This window comes from Calypte anna, chromosome 13 (assembly GCF_003957555.1).
Source record: "Calypte anna isolate BGI_N300 chromosome 13, bCalAnn1_v1.p, whole genome shotgun sequence".
NCBI classification, from domain to species: domain Eukaryota; kingdom Metazoa; phylum Chordata; class Aves; order Apodiformes; family Trochilidae; genus Calypte; species Calypte anna.
Window position 1 is genome coordinate 8255768 of NC_044259.1, and position 15089 is coordinate 8270856.

The 15089-nt window shown below is 44.3% G+C and overlaps 2 protein-coding genes across 4 annotated transcripts in view; both read left to right on the forward strand.

Annotated features, from left to right (window-relative positions):
* Positions 1-8817, forward strand: part of ERGIC1 (endoplasmic reticulum-golgi intermediate compartment 1) — a 58487-nt gene extending 49670 nt beyond the window's left edge. The window contains exon 10 of the mRNA XM_030458898.1: positions 5007-8817. Coding sequence (XP_030314758.1) covers positions 5007-5114 — 108 coding nt within the window. The 3' untranslated portion in view covers positions 5115-8817. The remainder of the gene's footprint in view (positions 1-5006) is intronic.
* Positions 8818-10140: 1323 nt separating this feature from the next.
* RPL26L1 (ribosomal protein L26 like 1) lies at positions 10141-14260 on the forward strand. 3 transcript variants are annotated; one of them, XM_030459009.1, is made up of 4 exons: positions 10141-10241; positions 11257-11429; positions 12086-12226; positions 14090-14260. In XM_030459009.1, the coding sequence occupies exons 2-4, from the start codon at positions 11262-11264 to the stop codon at positions 14216-14218; spliced, it is 438 nt and encodes a 145-aa protein (XP_030314869.1). In that variant the 5' UTR covers positions 10141-10241; positions 11257-11261; the 3' UTR covers positions 14219-14260. The 3 variants fall into 3 exon arrangements, with proteins under 3 accessions (XP_030314869.1, XP_030314871.1, XP_030314870.1); XM_030459011.1 differs by lacking the exon at positions 10141-10241 and adding an exon at positions 10309-10327; XM_030459010.1 differs by lacking the exon at positions 10141-10241 and adding an exon at positions 10421-10485.
* Positions 14261-15089: the final 829 nt, after the last annotated feature.

Here is a 15089-nt window from a genome sequence, read left to right on the forward strand (position 1 = left end):
ATAAATTGGCTGGAATGAAGACCTTGGATTTTGATTTTTTTTTTAAACTGTTTGAATATTTTAATTGGAAGTAACATAAACTGTGTTGCACTTGAAGACTTTGATTTTGCAGCTTCTAATAAACACCACGTTCCCTTTGCTTTAACTTTAGAAATGCATGTGGTCTGTAGGATGCACAGATACCAAGAGAAAAAGGGGCTTGAAGCAAAATCTAAGTGTTGCAGTTTTAGACCTTCTCTTCTTAACACATTTCTTTGGTTTCAAAACATAATACTAAAAAAGGTCAAAAGTAAGCATTTTATGACTTGGCATCTCATACTGCCTCTGCTTCTTTTAGATGCTTTTATAGGTTTCTTGTGCATTTTGTTGGAGGTGTTTGTAACTAGAAACAGTATTTGGAAATGACTGATAGCTGGCATTATGCTTTGTCATGTTGCTAGATTAGATTTACTGCTGATATGCCACTGTATGCATGTAAGTAGCATCTTAGTTGAATTTGATACTGTGCTTCAGAGTTTACACAGAGCCCCAGAGGAGAGGCTTTCCTCCCTGGCTGCCACAATGACCTTTTCAATTTGAGATAGCCCCAGGTAGAATTTTGCCCCATCCCATCTGTAAAGTTAGTCAGGCACATGCTGGCTGCTGGGCTGCTGAAGAAGAGCTTTAGAATTTATTTTTGTCAGAGAATCATAGTACCATTTTTGGTTGGGAAAGACCTTCAAGGTGATGAAGTCCAACTGTTAACCTAGCACTGCCAAGTCCAGTTGTCTCCTTTGTTTGGTCCTATAAATGGCTGTAGTTTCAAGCAGCTCTCTTGGGACCATTCCAATTGAACATCCTCCCTATGGGTGACACTGATACCTGCAATAGGTGTTATGCAGCACATCATACAGGTGTGCCAGACCCTTGTCAGACAAGGCTGACTAGAGGCAGATCCCTGATACAGATGCTGTATTGTGGTGTTCAGGCTGGACCATCTGGAATGTTTTACAGTAGGACAGCTTTGGCTGTCCTTAAAGCTTTACAGGGTTCAAGGTGTCATTGAAATGGTTGGAGGAGGAGATCAGCACTGCAGAGGATCAAAGCACTTTTTTGTCCTAGGTTTCCTTGGTCTGTTCTGATGACATGATCTGTTCCATTGTCCTCTCCAGTGCTTTAGCCCCTTTCTGTATCTCCAGTGGGGCCTTTTGCATCACAGTTGCTCTGGAGACCAGTTAGTGATGATCAGCACTGGGCTCAGGTCCAGACAGAGATTGTGCTGGGACATCTGGAGTCATTACCAAATGGGGCTGGCCATGGAAAGCAGCAGCTTTTCCTGAGCAGCAGCTGCTTTATTTAAAATCAGAAGAGGGGCTTTTGGGTAGGAGGGGTCACCTGTGACTTCTTCTAGCAAGCAGATAGTTTACACACAGCACCTTCGTGGCTTTCAGTAAATTTAAATGTGTCCCAGGGGTGGAAGAAGGATCCTGTGGGGTTGAAAGAAGCTTTAGGGGGCAAATGGTGTCAGTCTTGGAGGGAAGGGATGATCCCTTGTGGAGAGATCAGATGAGAGGTATTGGTTGTTCAGAGAGTTAAAAAAAAGTCTCATTCTGCTGCTGGGAAGGTTATCTGATGCTTTTTGTTAGTAACAAGTTTGCCCCTCAAAAACCTCCTGTGCCATTCAAAGCAGCATTGTAGCACCACAGCAGTGTTCCTAGGATTTCTGTGTTCCTGATTGACCCATTCTTTTCTCATGCCTGCTCCTTGGGTTTTGGAGATACATGGAACAGAAAATTAGGATAAGTCTTTGTGGGAGGTGCTTCCTGTGCAGGACAAAAAGCACAGATTTTACTTCACATGCCATACTCAAAAAAATTCAGTATTTAATAAAATTTTGTACTGCTTGTGGGTCGTTTTGCCACAGTCACTGTACTGTGAATTTGCCACAGATCCTGGGGTTAACCACAGACACTTGGCACAGTGTTAAACACAGTATTTTTTTTTTCTGTTAAACCACACTGCTTAGAATCAAGGCATCCCCCCATGAAGAGAAGCCATTCATGGCCTCTAGGTTGAGGTTATGAAGCAAGAGGGAAAGTTTTCACTGTTGAAAATTTATGAGTTCCTTTAAGTAGCCAAATTGAAAGAACATTTTATCATGAGGTCAGTCTAGGGGCTGGGAGGGGAGAGGGAAGGGAGAGCAGGCAGAAAACAAGCCAAAGTTCTTCTAAAGCATTCAAAATCTTAAGAAAATAAAAGAAAGCTTTTCCTGATATGAGAGGACTTGTCTGCCATCTAGGTGTTTAAAAAAACAAGCTGGAAAAAATGGGGTAGGGTGAAAGGTTGCAGGGAGAATTATTTTAGCTACAGGGCCTATTACCAGGAGGTATCACAGACTCACCCCTGTGGCATTTTTAAAACAAAGATGGTGTTGTTCTACAAGGTACTATGCAGGTCAGCCAGAAATCCCTGAGTGGGATGCTGCACCTTACCTTCCTAGGAATCACCTGGGGGTCATACTGGTCTCCTCTGTCCTTAGAAGTAATTTTCAGATTTGAAGACATCCCAGAGCTCCACAGTCCCATGTCTGACACTTGCCTTTCTATCATCTTCCTTGCAGCCTTGCTTCCCTCTGCGCACCCACTCGTGTTTTCCTTTAGACTTCATTCTGCATCCCAGCCACTTTCCTATCATCAGAGTCTGTTCAAAACCCTCGTGTGTACCCCACATTGCATGTTCTCTCACTGCTGTAACTATTACACTTCTTTATTTCTTTTCCTTCCTCCTTTAAGAGCTGGGCCTGAGTAAGCTAATGGAGCCACAGACAGATCATTCCCAGTGTAAAACTCCATTAAATATAAATCAGTGCATGATTCCTCACTTCCTTTAGCACCACTAAGAACCAGTGCCCCAGACGTAGTAGAACTGTGATGATAAAGAAACACAGTGGTGCAGCTTCTGTGCTGACCTAGAGACTATAACTCTGGTGATGCCTTTTTTTTCTTTTTTGTCGCAATGGAACAAGAGGGCTGTGTGCGTGCTGGGAGGCAGGCTCCAAGCAAATGCCAGGTGTGTGTGACTCATAACCCTGCAAAGCAGAGAGCTGTGCAGATGAATATATTTTGTTTGCTGTTTCCCACCCCCTTGAGCTGCTGCACTGAAATCAGATTTTCCAACCATCTGATGTAAAATCTTTGGGTTTTTTCTGTTGTTTGCGGTAGAACATCTCCTGTCAGCTGAGCTGCTGTGGACTGAAATAACCCAACTCCGTTGTGGTCATTTTCCCTGAAAAGTCACCCTGTGTCATGCTCTGAGGGATGGCAAGGAGGGGGGCACGGGGGCAGGAGCTGGACTTGTCCCCTAAAAATACTAACTTAGCCTCAGGCTGGTGCTCTGGTTTTTTGAAGCCTTTATCCACTGGAATGCCAGCTGCCCTGCAAAACCCATTTTTATTGCAGCTCCTCATCTCACCAAGCTCACCAAATGCATATATCCTGGTTATAAATACACATGTAAATGTCTGCTTTATTGCTCACTGCCTTCACTCACCCTTAATGAACTGCTTGTTCTGTTGCTACTAACTCCCCACCTAGCTGAACCTTACTGCTGTTTTCTTACTCTTTAAAATGCCTGTGACTTTGCCCGTGGGGTGTAGTGTTGTGTGGGAGAAGAGACAAGGCATGGTGTTCCCTGCTGTGTCAGTGGTGCTGCATTTCTCTGATGCCCTGCTACACTGGCTCACTGATTTTGGATTCCTCTTTCTCTCTCTTGACTTCTTGCTCACAAAAATATTTTCACTTTTTCTAGGCCTGCCCTTCTTAGGACATGGGCTCTGTATCTTGTCCCTTTCTCACTGATGCTGTGTCTCTTGCGCAGTGTAAAAGGCCAAATTAAAAGAGCATCACAGTTATGAAGTAAAAAATGTGGGAGTTAGGAAATACCAGGTCCTGTGTAATTATAACTTGGCTGTTAAATGTTATTAGGTTACATTCTTGTGTATCATACTTTCCATGTGCACCCTGCCTTGTGCACTGTGTGGGGTGGCACCCTGTGAGCAGTGTTTCTTCCTGTCCTATGGCATTTAACTGCTGCCTTGTTACAAGCAGGTGGTTTGTACTAATCCAGTCCTGAGTACAAGTTACATATATTCACAAGGACTCTGAGATGGCTATTGTCATAGTGTTAAACCCTTCAAATATGTTTTCCTGGGAGGAAAGCTCTGCATTGTCCCCTTTTCATAGATAAGGGAATTGAAGCTGTGTTGCAAAGTCCATAACTGGAGTCCCTTGATTTTGGGTGCTCCTTTGGTCTGACATGTCAGAATACCTTTGCATTTTATAGCACTTGAGACCTGAAGTAAGCTGTTTATGCTAATCAGGAGATTATTTTTTTTCCTAACTCAGTTCTTGAAAATGATTATGTCTTTTTACTGCTGTTAAATAATTCAACCTGAGATGCCCTGCATGGAAAACTTTGGCCCACAGAGAGTTAAGATGGCAGCAGTTTTGTAAGCAGCCCTTGTAATGGAAAATGTTAGACAGACTTAGCTGTAGGTGTCACTGGTAGCTAAGTTTCTTTGTTAGTCACTGTCCTTCACATGCTATTAAAGTGTCTTTTGGCTGTTTGCAAATGCTGTACCTTGTGAAACAAGGAAAAGATTATAAGGCCATGGTATTTGTAATAGAAAACAGAAACAGGAAGATACAAGCAACACAGAGCTTCTAGAAGGCCCTGTTAGTTGGAGTTTAGCCCAGAAAAGAAGAGCTCTCATGCTGTAGGCACTTACGAGGTGGGATTTACAGTTGGCTCTGGCAGTGATGAGTTCAGAGTAGCACTAAGTTATTCCACTGTAGGGAATATTTTTCCTGAACGATTGTCATCTAATTGCATCCCCAGCACTGTTACCCTTTTCTTACTGTGCTTCCAGAAAATACTCAAGCAGCAGGCAGTAATATCCTTCCCCCCAGCTTCAAGCTGCGTAAAAGTTTCCCTGACAAACCTATTTCCTCTCTCTCTGTACTTTTCAGATATGTGCCATCATTGGAGGAACATTTACTGTAGCTGGAATCCTTGACTCCTGCATTTTCACAGCATCAGAGGCCTGGAAGAAGATCCAGCTGGGGAAAATGCAGTAACAGTGAAACTCTACCCTAGTCTCCAAGGCAGGAGCAAAGATTGAGAAATCTACCACTACCTGTTTTTGTCTTTATTTTCTATTTGATTGAATCAGTAAGTTCTTCTCTAATCGGGCTGTTCAGTGAAGATGTCTTCAACAAATCAAAGAAATCTCCAGGCATTTTGGAGCTCTGAAAAATCAATGGAAATCAGGGCATAGATTTCAGTTCTCTCCACCCAGAGAGAGAGGTTTAAATGCCATATATGAAATCCACTGTCAGATCTAAGTAAGGATGGCAGTCTGTTCTCTGAAAGGTTCCTATGGCAGTACACAAACTTAATAGATTGCAAAAAGTTGAGCTGTCTTGTGGCACTCTTTGGAATTCTGTTGTATTTGCATGGTTAGACAATCGAACTTTTGTATAAGGTAAAAATATACATTAGGAAGAAATTCCACCTATGGTGCCAAAAAGGTGATGTATCTGTTGGTGAGGAGTGGAAAGTGTTAGTGTCCCCACAGCAAACTTTAGAGAGGGGCAGAAGTAACATCAGGAAATGCTTGTTCTTTTATTGAAAGCTCTTCTGTTCAGATGTGACCTTTGTAATGAAATGAGCATACGAGAAGAGAAAGCCTTCCCCCAGCTACCTTTTCCTGGGTAATGTATGACCCAGGCAGTGGAGGGCCTTTCTTTTACCCTGGATGTAAAAGTAATTTAATTTCCTCCCAGAAACTGAATATCCAGTCTTGTGTTTACAGGTGGCATGAAGTAAAAACCAAACTGAGCAACACGGTTTTATGTGGCCTTTGCTTTGAAAGGGAATAGTTGTCTTTACAGCATTAGCTTTTATTCTTTATTATGTTTTTTAAATACGGACCACCCAACAGTCTGGATTCTGCTTTATTATTGTTACTGGGGGTTTTTTGAAAAGGGGTTGTATATTCTATGTGTTCAGAAAAATGGTGCAGTCTTCTGGGTGGATGATGAGCACAAATACTGTCTTGCTTTGTGTGTGTATATTGAATACACCTGTCAAACACAGGAAATCTGTCTTTTCAGGATTGAAGGTGCCTCCCTCTTCCTTTAAAATTCAGTCAGGCATCTTTTCTGAGCCCTAGACTGACACTGTTCACCCACAGGTACAGCAGGAGCAGGACAGGCATTCCTACAAGCTGGTCCCTGCCAGTAGTTGTTTTGTTTTATTCCTTAAAGTGGCACCTGACCTTCCATGCCCATTGATTCAAGCCTTGTCTTCTGGGATCTCCAATAAATGGAGGCGTGAGGGGAAAACTGCTGCCAGGGGTGGCTTGCATGGAACAGTAGACATGAGTTCACTAAAATTAGACCCAAACCCACCAGTGCATTTTCCATAGCCTCCTAAAGATCCTTGAGTAGTAACTCTCTGCATGCTTCATGAATGAGTTGAGAAAAGACAAATTTTAAGTGTTCCAGGATAGATAAAAATTGTAAAACAAAAATCTTTAAATCAGTGCTGTAAATTCCGAGACAGGTGCAGGATTTCTCCTGCTCAGTATCTGCTGCCCACTGCCCTTTCCTGGAGGCAAAAGATCCAAACATTATGCTGTAATCTTTGAATATTCAGTGTTAATGCTAGAGTCAAATGCATTTCAAAGTATTCCTAATATGTGTCTGTTGAACTTGTCTTGTTGCTTTGGAAGTAGGGAAGGTAGCCAGTTTTATCCACATGCCAAAAAGAAGCAGCCAGCCAGCCAGCCTCCCCCTTGCTGTCCTCTGCCCTGTAGCAACTTGGGACAAATTGGGATTTTTCCCCTGTTCTTGTTATGGACTGATTGCTCTTACTTTAGGTGTAAACTGGATTGTGTAACTTCCTGTATCTGTTAATGTATGGATAGATTTTATACTTTTTTTTTTTTTTTTCATTTACAAAAATCAAATTGAAACTGAGGTGCTTGTTTTCATTGTGGTGTTTGTGTCTCTCTGTGACAGAGTGGTACCCACTGGGTGCTGCTGGATGCTCAGGGGGAGCTGGGAGTTTCCATCGTGGTCGCTTCTCTTGCTGGCTGAAGGATTTTCTCTAATCCACTGTAGCCAGCTGAAGCTTACAGCAAAAGTGTCCTAGTTTTCCCTCTTGAATTTGGTGAGCCTTTACTCACAGCTTATCAACCCAGTGGATTACAAGGATGTAATTTTCAGTATCCTAGCAGTGCATCCTTCTCTTGAGCCCTGGTGGCACAGGGGATTGCACTGTTAGTTTTCTGAAATTTCTCTCCTGGAACAATTTCACAAACAATCAAAGCTGGCTGCATCTTCCCTCTGTCCCCTGACACGTTATTTCTGCCCTTCTCCCCATCCTCTGTCTGAATGCTTCTGAGCAGCCCAGACCAGTTCTCTAAACCAGACCAGTTAAATTCTTTGGCTGTTTTTGGAAATAACAGGTGCATACTTCAGTGTGCCTACTTCCTCTGCCAAAATGTCTATTGCAATAACCTAATAAATCACTTTTTTTTTCTTGCTAGATGTGGAAACCAAATTGTACTCAAGTTCTGGCAAAACTCCACTGAGGAAACAGTCTGCACCTTAGTTCTCCAAGCCAGGTCTAAGCCTTTTGAGTGCTGGCAAGCCAAGGCTGCCTTCTGGGTCCACTCTAAGTTGTGGAGAGCTTGTCCTTCAGACATGGCTGGTTTGGGTCATTTAATGATGCTGCATCATTTGTTTACAGAAGAATTGACTCTTCATCTCTCTAATGTGAAAGGGTGGGAGTTACTGCCAGAGCAGTCCTGCCCTGTGTCTGCATGTTGCATTAGATTTCACTTTTATTTTCAAACACTTTCTAGAGACAAAAGGAGCTTAGTTATGTTGCAGTGCAACAGATGCAAACAAAAACCAATCAATGCAAACAAAAACAATTCCAAGTCCTAGTGGAAGGAAAAACATTGATCATAATTGTTCACCTATATTCCTACCTTTGCTCTTTCCAGTCAGTATTTTGACAGAATTATTTGTGTTTTTACAGCCTTGTTTTGTTCAAAATATTTGAACTTGTACATATTCCAGGCTAAATAAGTCCTTTCACAGCTACATCCCACCATATGGTGAGCTCTTTGAGATGTAGGATGCTTTGCAGTGGTGGAGTTAAAATTTTTAGCTGTACAGAAAGCTGTGCATAGGTATATTCTAGGCAGTGCTGAAAGGTTAAAAGACTAAGACTGTTCTTCTAAGGCTGCTGAAGATTATTTTTTAAAGAATAAAATGGAAATGGGGTAAGAAAAAAAAATTAAGGATGTGTTTGTGAATGTTTCATCTGGTTTATCAAGCACTTGCATTTAGCTACTGCTCTGTGAAGAGTGACTTCTGCAGTGTAGGCTGTCATGTCTGTAGTTAATTTCTGAATATTTCTCATTTAAAGTTTATTTGTGTGATGTACAAAGTGTTTGGGCTGAAAGTGAGTGTGATGAGTATCTGCTTTAGCATAGTCATTTGAAGTTTCAGGTGAAATATGTGACTGGGGTATTTCTCCATCATCCTTGGAAAAAGGGAGAGAGGGACAGGGGAAGGGAGGGACAGGGGAAGGGAGGACATAGTCCTGTAGTATGTCCATAGTCCTGTGTTTAAAGCACAAATCTTTGCATTTTTACAGTGGAGATTATTAAGGAGTTCTGGCAATTCTCTTAATTTGCAACCTTATGTTAATTAAATATTAACCTTTTTAGTCTATAATTAAAAATAAAACTTTTTGATTGGCTTCTTGTTGTACTACAACTGAAAAATCAGTCTGAAAGAGCTCTTTTTCTTTTGTTTGTAATTAATTTTTTTGTTTTAATTAATTTTTAATTTGTAATTACAAATTAATTCATTTGTAATGCTTGTGACCCAAGCATTATCTCACAATGCAATCACTGTAAGCCAGGTCACTGGGTAGGAAGTTAACAGGAGGCTTTTTGTAATCAGCACTGAGCCATGTCTGGACATTCAGTGCCTGATTTGGATCAGCACCAACTGTCCTGACCTCAGGGTTTTTCAATGAGAGGTGAGCAGACTGTGCTTGGAACTTGATGGGTTTGGCTTTAGTCACTGTGCCACTTGGTATATCAAACAACACAGTTTTTCTTCTCCCCCTCCCACCTCCTTTAATTTCCTTTTATCCTTGCTTCACTATTTAGAAATGTGTCTGAGGCAATTTTAAAAGAATAAATAGTAAAAGGTTACAAAACAATGAATTTTGGTGCCATATCAAGAAACCCATTCCTCTTAAGTTCAGGTGTTGCTTACTGATGTTGGTGTCTGCTGTATGTAATCTGTTGAAGGAAAAGATCCTACCTGCTTCCAGTTAACTTCAAGGATGGATTTGAACTCAGATTTCCAGACGTAACAGGACAGTGCTGAAGGATCCTTAATCTGTGTAAAAGATGAGCAAAGCACTGAGAAAGGTGTTTGTCCCACTCAGCCTGCTGCAACTCAACAGTCCAGACACTTTGCCATCCTATGAAAACCCAACCAAACGTCTCTACTGCTTCTCAGCCAATCTATGGGTTCCTTTCCACCAACAATAAATATTTTTTCTTGAGAATAAATTAATCTATGTCCTGAAAAAATGTAATAACACCAAGTCTACCTAAGATGCAAGCTGGGTGTGCAGGTAAGTTTGTTTAGAGGTGGGGGTGTGGGTGACAGCACACCCAGGCACGGGAACAGGGTCTGGGCAGAGGAATTTGAAGTTGGCAGAGATTCTGGTCTGCCCTTTGGCTGAGGGACAGGGACGTCCTGAGCTGGGCTGGGGAGGAGGAAGCTGGGCTGGGGGTGCTCTTCTTGTCCTCGGGGGCGGGGGCAGAAGCAGGATTTGGAGAGATGCAGCCGCTGCTAAACAGCTCTGACTTGGGACACGCTGGAAGGAGAGGATGCGGGAACAGATGCAGGGATGGAAGCACGCAGGGGGTGGGGATAGGGTCTGGGTGCCGGGGGGATGCTGGGCAGTGATGCTCGGGGGGTACCAGGGGGCGATGCTCGGGGAGGGGGGGGAGGCGCCCGCCCCCCTGCAGCTGGGTCCTCCGGCCGGCAGGGGGCGCACGTGTTCCCTCTCCTCTCGCGAGATCCCGGCAGCTGCTTGGGGAAGCGGAAGCGGGCGCCTTACTCTTTCCGGGCGGCGGTGGCGGCAGCAGCAGCAGCGGGGTAAGGGCGGCGGGGCCCGGCCCGTGTCCATCCGCTGCCATCCTGCGCGGGGCGGCTCAGCTCTGTCCTCCGCAGGCCCCGGCGAGGCGGGGCACCCGCGGCGTGCCCGGGGGAACCTGCTCGGGGAAGCGGGAGAGGAGCGGGAAGGGGCTCGGTCGCCTCGGGCCCTGCTGGCCCCAGACCTCCCGGAGTTACGGCGGCTCCAGGCCCCGTTCGCGCGGGAGGAGGCTGCTTGCTGCCTGGGGTGGGCCCGGGGGAGGAGGGCGGAGCGGGCTGCCCTGGGTCGAGCAGAAGCGGTGGGGGAGCCGGGGCCTGGGTGCGGGGTGTCCGGCTGCCTTGGGGAGCTGCTGGGGAGCCGCGGGGAGCTCGGGCTCCAGGCCGTAGAGCTCGGTCTGCTTCGGTTGGGTAACGGGTTAGTGGCTGCTGTGGTGCCGGATTTGCGGCCTTGCCCTGCAGCCCAGGCTGGTGTGTGCCGGAGGTGCGGGTCTGAAGTACCTGAAAGTTGTGGAGTTGGACAAAAACGTCATTTAACGGAGCTGCCTGTGGCAGGATGGGCTGTGCCACGAAGGACAGTCCTGTGCAGTTGCTTAAGAGAAGGCTGAAGGTATTACAGGTTTACAGATCTGCTGTCTGTGCTAGGCTGGTGTTATACTTTATAGGCAGTACCTGGGCAGTATGAACTCACTGAGTCCTGCAGTCTTTATAATGAAAGCAGTGTGTACTGCAGCACAGAATCAACACTACTGTCAGTTGTCCAGACTCGTGAGAACCAGAAGCTTCAGATTAGGAATAAGGATCTGAGGTGTCTGTGTGTGACATGTCTGCCAAACACAGGGGCATTGTTAACTGGAGGAGAGGCTTAAACCTTGTCTGAAGTTCATAAGAGTGTATGAGTTGGGAGTGAGCCTGAAAATAGTTTAAATTGCTTTCTTTATGCCTGAGCATATCTGTGTGGGTAGAGGACAGAGCGCAAGAGTTCAAAGCCTCTCCCTAAGTGTTGTTTCTCTTTGTGCAGCCAAGATGAAGTTCAACCCCTTTGTGACCTCAGACCGCAGCAAGAACCGCAAGCGACACTTCAATGCCCCCTCTCACATCAGGAGGAAGATCATGTCCTCCCCTCTCTCCAAGGAGCTGCGCCAGAAATACAACGTCCGCTCCATGCCCATCCGCAAGGACGACGAGGTCCAGGTAGCTGTGCTGGCTGGTGTTGTGTGTTGTACTCTCACTCCCCCAACTTCTGTTGTGGTTTCTGTGTGTAGCCCGTGCAAAAGAGAAGGGCTTGGCCAATCCAAGTGATGCCAGAGGTTTGTGTGAGTCTGGTGGAATCATACAAGTTAATGTGGCTGTAGGCTTGGGTGACGAATGCTTTCTGAGGTCGTGTCAGTGGGAAGGGACAGACAAGGAGTATAACTCTGCTGGGAGCTTTACTGCATTTTAGTTACATTATCATGCTGGATTGAAGGCTTTTAACTATGAAGTGCCTTATTATAGAGTGCTACCTGTGATATTTGTAAGATAAGTTTAGAAGTTAATCCAAGCTTACAGGTGAAAAACTGGTTAAAAGCAGTTGAAGTTAACCATTATTCTGCTTGAAAAGACCCTCATGAGGGTTTACTGAAGGGAAAATATAAAACTTACCCATTGTATTTTGCATTTTCCTGATTGCTGGAATTATCTAATGATAAATGTCTGAGCGTGTGTATGCACACAGCAGAGTTGGCATTTCCACCTGGGCAGTTCTGGTTATCTGTTGGGATGATTAGATGGTATTCCTTAGGGCCTGCTAATTCTTTATGGGGTGAATTTAAAGTATGGGACAGTCTGTTTCTCATGTTTGTCTTTAGGTTGTCCGGGGACATTACAAAGGGCAGCAGATTGGGAAGGTGGTCCAGGTGTACAGAAAAAAATACGTTATCTACATTGAACGTGTCCAGCGTGAGAAGGCCAATGGCACCACTGTCCACGTGGGGATCCACCCCAGCAAGGTATGGTGCCTGACTGGGATCTGAAATGCAGTGAGACACTGCTGCTTGCCTGAGCAGAAACCTTTTATTGATGTATGGAATAATGGATTGAGATACTACAGCATTGCAGGGGTCACAAACAAGGAAATGTTTAGTGTTGTGATAGTAGAGAAGTGACAGCTGAAATCAAGAACTTCTCAGTGTTTGTAGGGCTTGCTAGTGGAGGAGCTTGGTGTTCTTAAAATAGATCAAACAGAATACATTGTCCAGAACAATCCTTCATCTTTGTTTCATGGGACTTGCACTGATCAAGGAGGTGTTGGAAATGTTCAAATAAATATGCAGAGTTGTGATTTATTCTTGTGGACTGGACTAGTGTGAACTAGGTTTGTCTGAATCTGTTTTTTGTGGTGCAAAGTGATTTACAATGTTTAGAGTTGGTCAAAACCAGGTAAAGCCTGTTTAGATTGTAACAGGAAAACATTTCAAACTACAGAGAACAACCAGCCAAAGTCTGGTTCAATGCAGATTAAATTAGTCTCATCAGCCTTGCCTTGTGGGCACATATGCCCAAGTGCTGGGGGAAGAAATCCCAGTTGTAACAGGTTTTCTGTTGGCACATCAGCAGAGGGAGAGCAGAATTGTTCCAAAACAACATGACCTGTGTGCAGTAATAACATGTGAGGGTTGGGGTGACCTTGCTATGGAACCAGTGCACGTAGTGCTTGTGGAGTAAATAGCAATGAAAGAAACTGAGGTTTGTGCTGGTCATTCTGTTAAAGCTTTCTCTAGTTGTGAATCAGACCTTTATAAAGCTTTGCATTAAGGTTATGATGATTAATGCATAAGTAGCAGAAAAATGTTTTGTTTGTTGGAAACTTGCAGTGGGGTGGTGGGTCAGCAGCTTCTGCACCTCCCGAGTAAAGAGGTTGGAATTGGTCACAATTAAGGGAGTCTTGGTGCACGATGGAACTGGACAGGGGTGTGCTGCCTTGCTGCAGCCTCTGGGGTTTTTCTAGGATTTTATTGTATTAATTGTGGTTTTAAGGTACTCCCTTCAGTAGCATCAAAACGTGAATTTCTTCATCTGTTTTGGCATGAAGAGCACTGAAAGATGCCTATGGGCTGAAAATCAGAGCTTTGGTTTGCTGCTGCTTTTTTAGGAAATACTTTTGAAGCTCTGGTGGCAAATGGTCTGTGCAGATTACCTTTATGTGGCCATACTTGATAACTGACTGGCCATGCTGGCCACAGTTGATAACTGACTGGCCATTTTGCAGCTGTTCAGTAGCAGATGTGTTCTTTAAAGAATCTTTATATGAGTCACTGTGATACATGAACAACTTCCACTGTTAACCTATGGTTTAGCCCAGTGTACTGGCAGCTCCACATGTACAGCAGTGATAGGATAGTGTCAGCAGCAGCTTGGTTTTCCTGTGTTCCAAAATTCAGGTAGCATTACTTAAGATGTGGAGAAATGAAAGTAATGATTGTGGTGATGGGAGGAAGGCTCAGCTGTAAGCTGTGCTTTAGGTGAATGTAGTAGTCATCATGTTTGAGTAGCATGATGCAAATTAGATTTACTTAAAAGCAATTATTATGTAGATAAATGGAAGTTTGTCTGCTCTTCAGTTCACCCAGATTTTGTGGCTATGCATTGAAAAAACTGCCAGTTATTTCCAATCCCTGAATGTCCCCAAAAAACTGATACAGCCCAGGGGTTTGAAAGCAGAAGGCAGTTCAGTGCCTCTGTTCCACTCAAACTATATCAGTCAGTGAAAGTAAACGTTGGGTGATTTGGTGCTTCCTGGGCCACCTGATGTTACCACAGCTCTTCCTGGTTGCTGAACACTTTTGACACTGAATTCTTGGTTGTTTCTCCAGGTGGTGATCACCAGGCTAAAGCTGGACAAAGATCGCAAGAAGATCCTGGAGCGTAAAGCCAAATCCCGCCAGGTTGGCAAGGAGAAGGGAAAATACAAGGAAGAGACAATTGAAAAGATGCAAGAATAGATGGTTCCTATTTTACACAATTAAAGAACTCTTAAAGCTAAACCTGTTGTGTCTTCTTCTTTAAAAGTCTTCATATCTTGGGGCTGTTCAGCCTGGAGAAGAGGAGGCTCAGGGGAGACCTCATCACTCTCTGCAACTCCCTGAAAAGAGGTTGGAGCCAAGTGGGGGTTGGTCTCTGCTCCCAGGCAACTCTCAGCAAGACAAGAGGGCAGGGTCTCAAGTTGTGCCAGGGGAGGTTTAGGTTGGAGATTAGAAAGAATTTCTTTCTGGAGAGGGTGATCAGGCATTGGAATGGGCTGCTCAGGGAAGTAGTGGATTCTCTGTCCCTGGAGATATTTAAAAAGAGACTGGATGTGGCACTCAGTGCCATGGGCTGGGAACTGCAGTGGTAGTGGATCAAGAGTTGGACTTGATGATCTCTGAGGTCCCTTCCAACCCAGCCAATTCTATGATATGATGTACTGAAGATGTGCATCTTGTCTCCTGCTGATCTTTAACTTACTTAGATGTAGGTTGTAAATAAACGTGTTAATTCTATGCACATTATTGAATGTTATGAAATATGTTAAATATTAGCTATAATTTGTATTTGGCAGGGAAGGGTGACATTTTAGAGGTTCACCAGGTGTGTTGTGGCCAAATGCAGCACTGAGTTTGCTGTGATGTCTTGGGGTCTGGGAGGGTGAGGTCGAGCTGTCTTGCTATGATAAGGGTGGGAGGGAAGGGGGTCTCAATGCAGTTGCTAACACTATTTTGGATTAATTATTCTGTCAGTGGAAATTTTTAAAGCTTTATATGTATATAATGGCAGCGTGTTGAAGGCAGCCCTGCAAGTAAATATACAGGCTTACAAATGGCCTCTGACTGCTGA